Source organism: Gossypium arboreum, chromosome 12 (assembly GCF_025698485.1).
Source record: "Gossypium arboreum isolate Shixiya-1 chromosome 12, ASM2569848v2, whole genome shotgun sequence".
Classification (NCBI taxonomy): domain Eukaryota; kingdom Viridiplantae; phylum Streptophyta; class Magnoliopsida; order Malvales; family Malvaceae; genus Gossypium; species Gossypium arboreum.
The window spans coordinates 102,961,825-102,975,813 of NC_069081.1; the positions used below are offsets into that span (position 1 = coordinate 102,961,825).

At 30.5% G+C, this 13,989-nt stretch overlaps 2 protein-coding genes across 2 annotated transcripts; both read left to right on the forward strand.

Moving 5' to 3' along the window:
- Positions 1–1,524: 1,524 nt before the first annotated feature.
- On the forward strand, positions 1,525–4,337 carry LOC108479992 (glutamate decarboxylase). The gene is made up of 5 exons (XM_017782879.2): positions 1,525–2,166; positions 2,365–2,780; positions 2,887–3,140; positions 3,273–3,325; positions 3,580–4,337. The coding sequence occupies exons 1-5, from the start codon at positions 1,876–1,878 to the stop codon at positions 4,063–4,065; spliced, it is 1,500 nt and encodes a 499-aa protein (XP_017638368.1). The 5' UTR covers positions 1,525–1,875; the 3' UTR covers positions 4,066–4,337.
- A 5,881-nt stretch (positions 4,338–10,218) lies between these two features.
- On the forward strand, positions 10,219–12,364 carry LOC108478920 (non-specific lipid-transfer protein 4-like). Its single transcript, XM_017781374.2, has 2 exons — positions 10,219–10,655; positions 12,060–12,364. Exons 1-2 carry the CDS (start codon positions 10,307–10,309, stop codon positions 12,074–12,076), a joined length of 366 nt encoding a protein of 121 aa, XP_017636863.1. The 5' UTR covers positions 10,219–10,306; the 3' UTR covers positions 12,077–12,364.
- Positions 12,365–13,989: the final 1,625 nt, after the last annotated feature.

Here is a 13,989-nt window from a genome sequence, read left to right on the forward strand (position 1 = left end):
GATCCTCCTGAAGAAATGCTAGTAATCCTTTTCTTTGATAAAGCAAGTGATGTTTTTGCTCATTTTAATATAATTTAATTCAATTGTTTTGTTTTTGTACACACACAAAAAAGGAATTTTATTCTCAAGTGATTGTCATATTTTGTGTTAATTATTTTATGAGTAATTTACTTTTCTCTAAAACATTACTAATTTTATTTTATGAATAATTATTTTATTCACTATCAATGAAATAATAAAAAACTCCACAAACAAATTTAAAATAATACCAAATATCCTTTTGATTTATTTAATTATTATTTTATTATACGTTAAAAATAAATAACTCTATTCTAAACCCATTAGTGAAGTACTTTTACTCCAACGAAAATGAATAGAATAATAATCCTTGTTTTATTTTGAAAAATATGGCCTTGGACTTCAATTTGTTAAAAATTCTTACTTATCTATCTGTCAGCTTTTGGCTTGTGAATTGTTTAGCATTTAAAATCGATTGTCGAGTTGAACTTAGGAATTAAGTTGATTGGTTGATTATTATTATTATTGGAATGAGAAGGAAACTAGAGCATATGCCAAGTCAAAGAAACAATCACACATCAATTGATTATTATTATTGAAATGAGTTAGATTTCTTATTTTACTAAATTAATTAAATATGTTAAAAAATATTAATTGATAAAATAAGAAGAAAAATAGATCGTTTGAAGAGAGAGTGTGAAAGCACGTTTAGTTGAAAACACTTTTATATTTTCTCTAAAATAATTTATTTTCTTAAATTTAAAAAGATGACATATTTAATTAATTAACTTTTTTTTCGGAATTTAACATCCTTTGGCATATAAATATATTGTTAGAGGTATATTTGTGTGTATATTAATATATATTATTAAAACTAAAATTTTAAATTATAAAAATAATTTAAAAGATAACTAAAGCATAATGATATTAATACATGTCAGTATCATAATAAAAACAATAGCTTTTGGGAGCTAATTATTGACTAATTCAAACTTATATAAATAAAATATTAAAATTAAAGACAAGAACAACTGCATGTGCAGTGCAGCTGGTTTGGATGTCAAAGTTTTATTTTAATATATCCATCTTCTTATGAGACGCGTAAGACTCGTTGATTTATTAAATTTGACGTTGAGACATATTCCTCAACACTGATTTGAGAAGCAATGGAAAAAACCAATCTCTATTTTCATCCTAAAATAATTTAATTTGAGTGAAATAAAATTTTGATTTATAATAAAAAAAGATATATAATTTTTATGGCAACTTCATTATTGGGTTGCAGCTTTACATCTCAATTTCAATTATACTTTTTAGGCCAACTTGGAAAGCTATTAATAAAATTAATCATCCACTAATAAAGGAATGTTTTTTATTTTATTTTTTTTTTTATTTTGAAGGAGGATACCTTTATTTATATATATTAAAGAAAGATAAAATATAAAATAACACTAAACAACATCACCCAAATCAAACTAGTTTCTTTTTTTTGAATAAACCCAAATCAAATAATTATTCAAGCATGTACATTGTATTTGTAATCATTTAATTTTTTTTATTTTTTATTTTTTGCGCAATGAGAGGAAAGATCCCATACCTGGGAAACCGGAAATGAGCCATATTTGAATAGGTTTAGCCAATGAGCGCTGAAACAAGCACTATGAGTTCATGTATAGGACCAGGACCAAGCGTCTAAACAGCGTGGCGCTGGTTTCCTTTGACATCTAGGCCGACACGCCCTGAGCTTCCCTATAAATACCATTTGTCTCTCCAAGCTCCTTCACCAAGCAACAACAACAGCATTAGCCTTACACTAATATCTTCCATCCCTCTTTGATTTCTCAAACACATCAAACCATGGTGTTATCTAAGACAGCATCTGAAACTGATGTCTCAGTTCACTCCACTTTTGCCTCTCGTTATGTCCGAACCTCACTGCCCAGGTTCAAAATGCCAGAAAACTCCATACCAAAAGAGGCTGCTTATCAGATCATCAATGATGAACTGATGCTTGATGGCAACCCAAGGTTGAACCTTGCCTCTTTTGTTACTACATGGATGGAGCCTGAATGTGATAAGCTTATAATGGACTCCATCAACAAGAACTACGTTGACATGGATGAATACCCTGTCACCACTGAGCTTCAGGTACATATGTATATAGATCTCTACTTTTTCTCATTTCTTCTTTAGATTTCATTTGTATGAACAAGAGACCCAAAAGATGTTCTTGTTTTTGCCCCTATATATCAAGAAAAAAAATTAAAAGTCTAAACACTTGAATGGTCAGTTTTACCATTGTAATCTATGAATGAAACATGATCCGAATGGTTGATTTTGATGCAGAATCGTTGTGTGAACATGATAGCACATCTTTTCAACGCACCATTGGGAGAGTCAGAGGCAGCAGTTGGTGTGGGAACAGTTGGGTCATCGGAGGCAATCATGTTGGCTGGCCTTGCTTTCAAGAGAAAATGGCAAAACAAGCGTAAGGCTGAAGGCAAACCTTATGAAAAGCCGAATATCGTGACTGGAGCCAATGTTCAGGTTTGCTGGGAGAAATTTGCAAGGTACTTTGAAGTGGAGTTGAAAGAAGTGAAGCTTAGAGAAGGGTACTATGTGATGGACCCTGTCAAAGCAGTGGAAATGGTTGATGAAAACACCATCTGTGTAGCTGCAATCTTGGGTTCAACCCTCAATGGAGAATTTGAAGATGTCAAGCTTCTAAACGATCTTTTAATTGAAAAGAACAAAGAAACTGGGTAAACATATCATATCTTTTTCCAGCGACGTAAACTTGATAATAATCTGAAATTTGAGGTGCTAAGTTTCATATATTAATCACCTTTTTTAAATCTCTTTGTACAGATGGGATACCCCAATTCATGTTGATGCAGCTAGTGGTGGATTTATTGCGCCATTTTTGTACCCAGAACTTGAGTGGGACTTCAGGCTCCCCCTTGTGAAGAGTATTAATGTTAGTGGGCATAAATATGGTCTTGTTTATGCTGGAATTGGTTGGGTTATCTGGAGGAGCAAAGAAGACTTACCTGAAGAACTCATTTTCCATATTAACTATCTTGGAGCTGATCAACCAACTTTCACTCTCAATTTCTCCAAAGGTCACTTTTCCAATCCAATTTCCTTCATTCGCAAACTAACCACACTATTGTTTTTGACCAGTTCCAACATGTATATATACATATTTATATATCTCAAAACCAACACTGAAATTGTGTTATGTTTGTCTGCAGGTTCTAGCCAAGTCATTGCTCAGTACTACCAACTAATCCGTTTGGGATATGAGGTGAGAACATATTAAAGGCCTTTAACTTTAAAATCTATTCAATTTTGTCAGACGATCTGCTGTCATACACACATATACATACATTTACAGAGAGATTTAAGCCCCATACTTGTGATAGAGAGATTTAAGCTCCTATGATATGCATATAGAGACTTGAGCCTAATTCATTTTATAGAACAATACTATGCAAGTTTGGTGCGAGCTTGCACAAATTAAATCTAGTAATAATATGATGAAGGGTGTTTGAATTACAGGGATACAGAAATGTGATGGAGAACTGTCATGAAAACGCCATAGTCCTTAAAGAAGGATTGGAGAAAACAGGGCGTTTTAACATCGTATCAAAGGACAATGGGGTTCCACTGGTGGCCTTCTCCCTCAAAGACAGCAAGCGCCATGACGAGTTCGAGATATCGGAGATGTTGCGTCGCTTCGGTTGGATCGTGCCAGCCTACACCATGCCAGCCGATGCACAGCACATCACTGTGCTCCGTGTTGTGATCAGGGAGGACTTCTCCCGCACCTTAGCCGAGCGTATCGTCATTGACATCCAAAAAGTGCTCCATGAGCTCGACACCCTCCCAGCAAAGGTCAATGCCAAACTGGCTATGGCTGAAGAGGAGGAGGCCAAAAGTGGCACCGTCGTCAAGAAGACTGCTATTGAGACCCAAAGGGAAGTTGCAGCTTTCTGGAAGAAATATGTCAGTGAGAGAAAAACTAACAAGAACAAAATTTGTTAGAATTTGTTTTCTAACCCCCCGGGTTCGTTTTTTCCTTTTTCCTTTTAATTTCTAGTTTTTGTTTCTCGCCATGTTTGTTTTCCCCATCTTTTTCAAGCTTCAGCATGTTGAGGAAACTAGCTTAATGACTACCAATGAATGCATTTGAATCGAACCTTTCGTGTTCAATACTATTTTATTTTGGAATTCTGAATCTCATTAAGAGGTTTAGATTTCAATAAAGTTAATGTGGTGTTGAGGTATTTATGCATTAATAGAATATTTTTATATTATATACATTTTAATTATATATTTCATTTTTAACTTTAATTATATTTTTATATTTGGGTCTGAATTTGTGAATTACTAGATTTGAACCTTTTTTTATATAAGTTAGTTCTTGAACTTTGTTAGTGTTCCCTCATTAAGAGTTAAACTTTTTTTTGTCTAAGTTAATCCATGACTTAATAATTGTTTTCATATTGGGGTTTAGACTTTTTTTGTGTCTAAATTAATTCTTGATATTTCTTTAAAAACCCTAAAGTTTAGGCCCAATGTGTAATCATTTATCAAGTTCAGGGACTATTTTGCGAAAGTTGTGATTTAGCCATATACTTTAACTGATGATTTTTAATCCATGTGCTTTTCGAATTATAAAATCCAGTCCTCGTGTAACACCCCATACTCGACCCGATCACTAGGTCCGAATTATGGGATGTCATATTCGTTGCCGAAGCAACTACAATTAAATTCATATGCAATGCAACTATTTATACCTGTAAATAAGTATATACACATCCATAATATGATACATAATCATTTTCAGTCTTATACAAGCTTATGAAAGCTCTTTTACTAAGTCGAAGTCAAATTAGGACCAAATTGTAAAGTTTGTAAAATATCGAATTGATGTCTCAACTTTAGGGTTTCTCGCGACGCAACTTACGGACTAGGTCTTGTTGTAATGACATGGGCTCGACGTCGCTATGTGATTGTCTGTTTGCAAATGATTCAAAATGGTTCCAACTTGCACTTGCTAAAACAAACCAAATCACTTACCATTCACTTTTCCAACCAAAACACATATTGATAGGTTCAAATCTAAACAATAATACCTTATATATATATATATATGCAATACAACCATTTCATCATTTCCATTCAACGAATAAGCTAATTTCATGATGTTAACCATTTAAAACATTTGACATATATACATACTCAAATAAGCTATAAATATAGCATCATTTCATGCATTTCTAACCTCGTGCAAACTCAAATAGACAATCTAACCATTTGACCATTTCCAAGATGCCAAATCTAGCTTCAAATATGAACATGATCTTATATTATACCAAAAACTGGTTCAATCTAAGTACATGACATATGTTTAACAAAACGGGACTATACAAACTTTGTTTGAGTCAAGGATCACTAGCTAGATGCTAGAATCACTTCTCGTAACCTTGAGATTTACCTATACTTGCGCACGGAATAACCAAACTATACGCTGAGCAATAACGCTCAATGGTACTTCCATGATTCAAGTCAATTAAGCAATTACAACATTATACATACATACATATATATATATATATATATATGCATATAACATCCTTTATGAACATCTATTAATCAACCAAAACATTTATCATTCATGTATCAAAACCGAGATTATACACCATTTCAATTAACTAAATCATAACCTTCATCATAAAAATCAAGTAGCATATACTAACAATTCAATTACAAACCGAATCCATTGATTCGTTATGTTTCCATATAGGCCCTCCGGGCTCGTATAACTGATTCAATTCAATCTCCATCATAATCATATATCACAATACATCTTTGTATCACCAAATCATATTATCAATCCAATTTGTATACCATTTATTCAATTTACACTTTATATCCCTATTTACTTAACTCGGACTCAAATGGATACACAGATTCCAACCAACACACCAATTTGGCACCTAGTGTCACATCGAAACGTTTGAAGTATATAGATTGCGCCTAGTGCTCATTGGTATAACCAAAGTAAAATTTGTGTCCAAAACTCATCTGAACATCTGAAGGAAAATGCACCCAACGCTCATCGACATCTAGTTGAAGTAACCCGTATTTAATCTATCCTATGACATGCCAAATATATTCGATTCTGTCCGAACAATTAATGGGGTAACCAATTTTCCAATTTCATCATATAGTTCAATTAATATTCCATCTTTCTCAATTCATCATCATATCATATTACATATTTCAATTCAATTCATACCAAATATCATATATCAATTAAGTAATGCTACTTTCTATTCTATTCATTTCAGTCCACTATCTCGATATTCAATCTCAATCTTAGCAATTCAATTCAAACGACCATTATCAACTCACCTCAATACCACATTATGCAAAATATCATGAATATGAAATACTTAGATTTATCTTGAATCATAGAAATACAAACCAAAATCTCGAGTCACTCCTTGTCGGCTCTCGTTTTTCCTTTCCCTTTCAATGCTCCAGTGTCGTCTTTAGCTATGAATGATAATTCAACAAATAAAAAATATCAAATTTCATCCAATTCACGTTCAAATACAAAGCCAAACATATTTTTTATTTTATTCAATTTAGTCTCTAAACTCGAGATTTAGATAACTTTCGATATATAACTTCGGATTAAAATACAATTTCACATTTACTCATTAGGGGCCCTATACTTTCTATTCCTAACATAATTTCATAATATTTTTTCATTTTATTCAATTTCGCCCCTAATGTAACAAAGTTAACAACTAAGCTTATTAAGCTTTACAATTTAGTCATTTTCATAATCTAAGTTTTTTTTTTTATCAATTTCAAGTCTAATTCTTCTTTTTCTCAACAATGGGAACTTATCAAATTTTAAAAAATTGAACAAATTGATACATGGTCTAGCTAAATCAAACTCTCATGATCATAAATCTATAAAAATCAAAGAAAAATGGCTTTAGGACTTACTTGAATTTTTAGTTGAATGTTAAAGGGTTTCCAAGCTTTCTTCTTTCTTTTGGATATGGAGGACGGTGGTTGAAGGATGAAGATAATGAATTTTGTCATCTTTCTCCACTAAATTTTACTTATATACTTAGATTAGTTTATTAATTAAACTTAATTAATTAGTTTAATCTTATTTAATTATTCATTAATCATCGATAATTAATTCTAATGAAATCCACCATCATCATCCACTAATATCTATTTTAAATTGGTTTATTAACCATTTTAATACCTTGGATAATTATTATCTAGCTCCCTAAGCCTTTTCCTAATTAAAAATATATAGTTATTGGACTTTTACAATTTAGTCCGTAAGCCTTAATTAACCACTTTTTAGCTAAATTACTTAACTGAAATTCAATATATTTTTATAATAGCTTCATAATTATTCCTATTTAATATTTACGGACTTAGTTTACAGAAATGGGGTTTTAAAATCATATTTTTCGACACTACTAGAAACTAGGTTATTATACCTCGCCAAACGATAAATGTTAAATTCATTAAGTTCTACTATTTCTAAAATTTGATGCAACTAATATTGTCATTTGGCTAACACCATGTCGGCTTGTTATTTCTAGATACTACTCACTAAAAATCCAATTAATGGATTAACGACAATTATTTGCGTCAAGATTGAAATTTCAAATTTCAAAAAGTATAAGGACTTGGAATGATCCAATTGGAGAATATGGGCTAAACCTACAACTGTATGTATAGTACAAGACTAGTAATTGAATTTAACCAAATGGATTTAATTGCTACTGTTTAGGTCAAGACTAAAATTTCAAATTTTGAAAAATACAAGGACCAAAATTAACAAATTAAAAAATTATAAAAACTAAATTGATCAAATTAAAGTATAATGATTAAAAATCCATAACTTTCACAAAGTGCGGGGACTAATTACAAATTTACCTTAATTTAATTGAGTGGTACTTAATATAAAATTGGACATCACTTTCAATCTTTTATATCCTATTGGCATAAATGTTTAGTATAGTTAAACATATGCCTAGGTTACAAAGGTTCATATCTTATCACTTCAATTTTTCACAATAATTAAATGCTAATATTATTTCATTTAACAATTTAGGCTTAGTTTTTAATTGTTGTTGTAGTTGAAATGTGCTTTTGAAAAGTGTTGTGAGAAAAAATTATGAAGAAGTGTGGTTTGTTAATTTCAAATGTTTTCCATTATTGTAAAAAATGATGGTGAAAAGTTAAAATTTTCGTTTTTAGACATGATGTTGGAAAGTAAAATTTTAGTTAAATCATTTAAATTAATATAATGACACATGAAATATAAATTCTAAATACCTTTTAAGTAATTAATATAAATTATTTTAAAATTAATGGTACACAAAATATTCTAAAATTTTAAGTATAACGATAAATGATATTTAAATAATTTAAGGGTAAACTACACCGAGGCCACTAAACTATTAATAAGTTTACATTTTGGCCACTAAACTTCAAAAAGTTACAAAATGATCATTGAACTATTCAAAAGTTTTCATTTAAGTCGCTAAACTATTTGAAAGCTTTTATTTGTTTTCATTGAAGTCGCTAAACTATTTGAAAGCTTTTATTTAAGTCACTGAGTTGTTAATGTTTTTTTAAAAGTACGACTAGTGAGCTCCAAGCAACATTCCACGATTAGTACGACAGATTAGTACCTATTAACGAGTAGAAGAACATACCTTAGATCCAAGCCGATCTGATAGTCAGTGTTGGAGATCAAAGAAGAAAATTATTTGGATTTTGATTCGTGAATTTGTGACCTTCAAAGTTGTTTGATGAAAAAAGAATTGAGCTGTAGAAGAGAAAGGAATGAGAGTTTTCGATTGATGCAGGTGATGCGAACAAGAAATGGCATACAACAATGATTTTAACAACTCGATGACTTAAATAAAAACCTTAGAATAGTTCAGTGATCGTTTTGTAACTCTTTAAAGTTGACTGATCAAGACGTAAACTTACTAGTAGTTTAGTGGCTTTGGGTGTAGTTTATCCATAATTTAATACAATGATACATAAAATATAAATTAATCTAAAATTTTAAATACATTTTAAATATTAGGATAAATAAGGGTATTTTGATAATTACACTTCAAAATGCAAAAGTCAAAAATCAAAAACAATTTTTAAAACCTAGAGCTACTACTAATAGTCTCTCCCAAACTCTTAAATAGGAGGATAAAGAGCATTTAAGTACGCTCAAATTAACATCCGCCTACACAATTATGCCAATTAAGCTAAAATTTAATTAGCAAAAACCAAAAACACCTAAATTTCAATTTTTGTGTTTAGGTGGAAAAGCACTTTTAAATATTCTTCATTCCTTTTGAGGTTGAAAAGTTTGCTTATTACAATTTATTAACCATACTTAATCAATGAATTTATGCCACATAAACAATCTTTCATTTGAACAAAGGTTATTTAATTGATCGGATAAATTAAATTTAGTTATGGTATGTTTGAGAATTTAAATTTGAAAATTTGGATACAAATTTGTTGAAGTTGAATCTAATAAATATTAAAAAATATATATGAATTTGTTAAATCAAAAAATATTTTAAGATTTTTAAATTCATTACGAAATAAAATTTTAATAAATCCATAAATTTAAAAATAATAATAAACATTATTTTAAATAATTTACCACTAAATTTATATTATTTTTAAAATTTAAATCCAGATTACTAAATATTAGCTCTGCTGCCCTAAAATATTTGTGAAGGTGAGATTGGATGTAATAAAGACTAAAGGGAAATTATTAGCCTTGGCTCACTTGATCGATGGGCACCACTAACATAGACAATAGTGGAGCAAATTATTGAATGACGCCAAAGTCTCCATGTTCACACTAATTTTTCATGCCACCTACCCTAAGGCAATATAAAGAAGGGAAGAACATTCTTAAACTGAACTAGAATCTATGAAAATTAGCAATCGATCGGCAATCCTTTTATATAGTGGAAGCATTTAAAATTGGTTAAAAAATAATTACATCTTGAACAAACTAAGGAGGAAAAAAGATGATGATGATGAATCCGCAAGAATGTCTTCCACAATCTACCACAACCAACCCACTAAAACCCAAATCCCACCACCCCACAGTCCTTTATTTTAGTATTATATATGTTGCAACGTTGGTATATGTTGGGCATTCATTGTTTCTCTGCAAATTGGGTGTTGAAAAGTTTGTTTAGCAGAGATGGGTTTTAGCTTGAAAGCTTACTTCCTTGTTGCACTGGTTGTGTTTGATATAAGTTGCATGGTGTTCATTAAGGATGTTGAAGCAGCTGGGGAGTGTGGAAAGACTCCAATTAGGTCTGCTGCGGTAAGTTTAAGCCCATGCTTAGGAGCTGCTGGGAACGCAAAGGCAAAAGTTCCGCCTGCTTGCTGCTCCAAGGTTGGTGCCTTACTTAAGGCTTCTCCGAGGTGCCTTTGTGCTATTTTATTATCACCATTGGCAAAGCAGGCTGGAATCAAACCTGGGATTGCCATTGGCATTCCCAAAAGATGTAACATTAGGAACAGGCAAGCTGGAAAAAAATGTGGAAGTAAGTAGCCCTCCTCTTTTGGTCTTTTTAACTTTTACCTTTAATTTAGGTAAACAAGATCGAGACAAAGTTGAAAATATTGATATTTGAATTGCATTTGATTTTAACGTTATGAATCAATTTGACTAATTTTTGAGTTTTAAATAAATTTATAATCATTTGGGCTAAAGAGAGATGATGGCAATCTTTGTGACTTTGTGGGGGGATTCCGAGCTTAAGCCTCTAAGCTATTTGCATAAGCCCTCTAAACCCTCTAAAGCAAAAATCCGTAGACTAAAATGAGTGGGCTTGACACCATTAACCATGCCCACTGACACTGATTAACGTCTTATTTATATTGGTGAATGTACCTAAGAGGTCCTTCAATTATAGGGACTTGATCAAATTAGTCTCTCTACTATTAAATAGATCAATTTAGTCCTTGTACTATTAAAAGAAAATCAAATAAGGCCAAATTAGAATAAAGCTAACATTTCCTGATTGAAAAAATATCACTTACTGTTTGATAGAGTTAATATTTTTAAAATTTTTAAGGTTATGTAAATAATTTTTTGTATAAAATTGAACTGCAATTGAAAAATAATATTCAAGACATTTTTATACGTTAATGTTAATTGTGTTATAATTTGGACTTATTTGATTCTTTTTAACATTATAGAGACTAAATTTATCCATTTAATAATAGAGGACTAATTTAATCTAATTCCTATATTATAGAGACCTCCTAGTTCGTGTAGCTATTTATATCTGTACTTTTAAAAAATTATATAAAATCTAAAACAACTTACACATGCGGTTAGATTTAAACCTAAAACATGGAGATCTCCAAAACTTCGTCATTTCAATTAAGTCTCATTTCTTACATAATACTTTTATAAATATAGATTTTACATAACTGTGACATAATCTAGCATTAAAAAAAAAAACTGAATAAAAACCCTCAAACTTAATAATTTTATTAAAGTTTGTACACTTTTATTAGACTCATAAAATAATATTGTTTACCATTGCACCCAATACTTATTAGGGAACGAACAATCTTAAATCCTAGACATAAACAGAAAAACGGACATGAAGGATGCCCAAAATAATATGGTAATCTTTTATGTGTATTTAAACTAAACCTTACCCTAAATCAATATTTTATTTAATATAATAGCTTATATGGGCTTATTTAAGAAAAGTAATAAAGGTAAGAGGCCATTGTAACAATTCAACCGAAAGAAAAATGTAACTAATGCATTATTAATATCAATCAAACTCTGAAATAAAGTAAGCCTTAATCGATGTTTAAGAAATGAAGAAAAATAAATCAAACTTTCTTCCTCAGTTGTTTTACTCGATGAGCTACCAAGGAAACTGAAACTTAAGGCTAACAAATACAGTTTTTGTGGGATTTTGCAGGCTACACAGTCCCATGAGACAAACTAATACCTTATACAAGAAGAGAAGAGAGAGCTAATAAATAAACAAGTGCAGCATTGCATTTGCATGGTCATTGCTGATTCATCCTTCCAAAGCAATTGTTTATGTCGTTTTTAATGTAATCTTCAGCAGCTAAGTTACATTATCATCTTAATTGAGCAAATGCTATTTTTATGCTCACTTTCCATTATGTTAGTATTATTTCAAAAATAATTTCTCTTTCTCTTTCACTACCGATTTGTATTTGATATCTTGATAATATATAAACTTTACTTTTATATTAATATTGTTTCTGACTTAGACAAAACTGTCCAAAGCCCAAGCTATTTATCTGACTCAAAAAGTTTGACCCATCTGAACCAGGCCTTACACAAATTCTTTTACATTTCAAAGCTAATTTATCGCTCAAAAAGAAAATCAATTGAGAAATTAGGCTTTTTTTTTTTAAATTTATCAATTTATGTTGTTTTTTAAGGAAAAAAAACGCGTCCTACAAGACTCATTGATATGGCAGATGCATTTACTAACTTGATTAGAATAATCAAGTGACATATACCTGCTAATATTTTTATTTGAATTGAAGTCTAAGTAGGACAACTTGTTAAAGTAAATGCAAGTAATGCATGCTTGAAGTATGATATATAGTGGAGGTGGGTGCTCTTGAAGTGACCTGAGACATAACTGATTATAAAACTCAAGAAAAATTCAAGTACCTGGAATTGAACATGATGAAAATAAAGAGATCTCAATAAGTTCTATCAATACGAGAAAATATGAAACCTAAATGAAAAATTTGTTGACAAAGTTCTTATTTATAATATTTCTATTGAAATAGCAAAAGAAAATGAAGGCATTGAGCCTAAATCTATTAAGGAATCTAGAAATAGAAAAAATTGGTCAAATTGGAAATGTGCAATTTAAGTAGAAATGAAGTCACTCGCTAAACATGAGGTTTTTGGATCCCTAGTCCAAACACCTAAAGATATAAAGGTAGCAAGATATAAATGAGTATTTGTGTGAAAACAAAATGAGAAAAATGAAGTTGTAAGATATAAAGTATGACTTGTAGCAAAATGATTTTTGCAAAGGCCCAACATTGATTATGAAAAGACATACTCTCCTGTGGTGGATGTAATCATGTTTAGATATCTTATTAGTCTGATAGTAAGTGAAAAACTTGACATGTATCTAATAGATGTTGTTACAACCTATATGTATAGCTCACTTGATAGTGCAATTTATATGAAAATCTCTTAAGAATTTAAAATCCTAGAAGGATTTAGAGTTTCTTGAGAAAATTGCTAGATCAGATTAAAGAAATCCTTACATGGATTAAAACAATTTGGACTTATGTGGCACAATTTTCTTAGTGGATATTTGTGAAAGAAGGTTATGAAAATGTTCTAATTTGTCCATATGTTTTTATATAAAAAAAATTGGATTAAATTTTGTGATAATTGTTGTTTATGTTGACGATTTAAATATTATTAGAACTCCTGAAAAGCTTCAAAATATAGTAAGTTATTTAAAGAAAGATTTTGAGATGAAAGATCTTGGAAAAATAAAGTTCTGTCTCGGCCTGCAGATCAAACATTTAAAGGATGGAATTCATGTCCATCAATTAACTTAATTAGAAAAGATCTTAAAGAAATTTGACACAGATAAAGCACATCCAGTAATTACCATAGTGGTTGTAAGATCACTAGATGTGAATAAAAACTCATTTCGTCTTTATGAAAATGATGAAAAGTTTATTAGTCTTGAAGTACCATATCTAAGTACCATAGGGGCATTGATGTATCTTGCAAACAACACACAACCTAATATAGCATTTGTTGTGAATATGTTAGTAAGATTTAGTTCTTCACCAACACATAGACATTAGAATGAAATTAAACATGTATTTAGA

What these genes read in the sequence shown, in the direction of transcription:
- LOC108479992 (XM_017782879.2), top strand. Translation starts at nt 1,876, where the DNA reads ATGGTGTTATCTAAGACAGCATCTGAAACTGATGTCTCAGTTCACTCC. An exon ending in CACTCTCAATTTCTCCAAAG is followed by an intron (nt 3,141 to 3,272) that starts GTCACTTTTCCA and finishes GTTTGTCTGCAG; the next exon opens with GTTCTAGCCAAGTCATTGCT. An exon ending in TAATCCGTTTGGGATATGAG is followed by an intron (nt 3,326 to 3,579) that starts GTGAGAACATAT and finishes TTTGAATTACAG; the next exon opens with GGATACAGAAATGTGATGGA.
- LOC108478920 (XM_017781374.2), top strand. Translation starts at nt 10,307, where the DNA reads ATGGGTTTTAGCTTGAAAGCTTACTTCCTTGTTGCACTGGTTGTGTTT.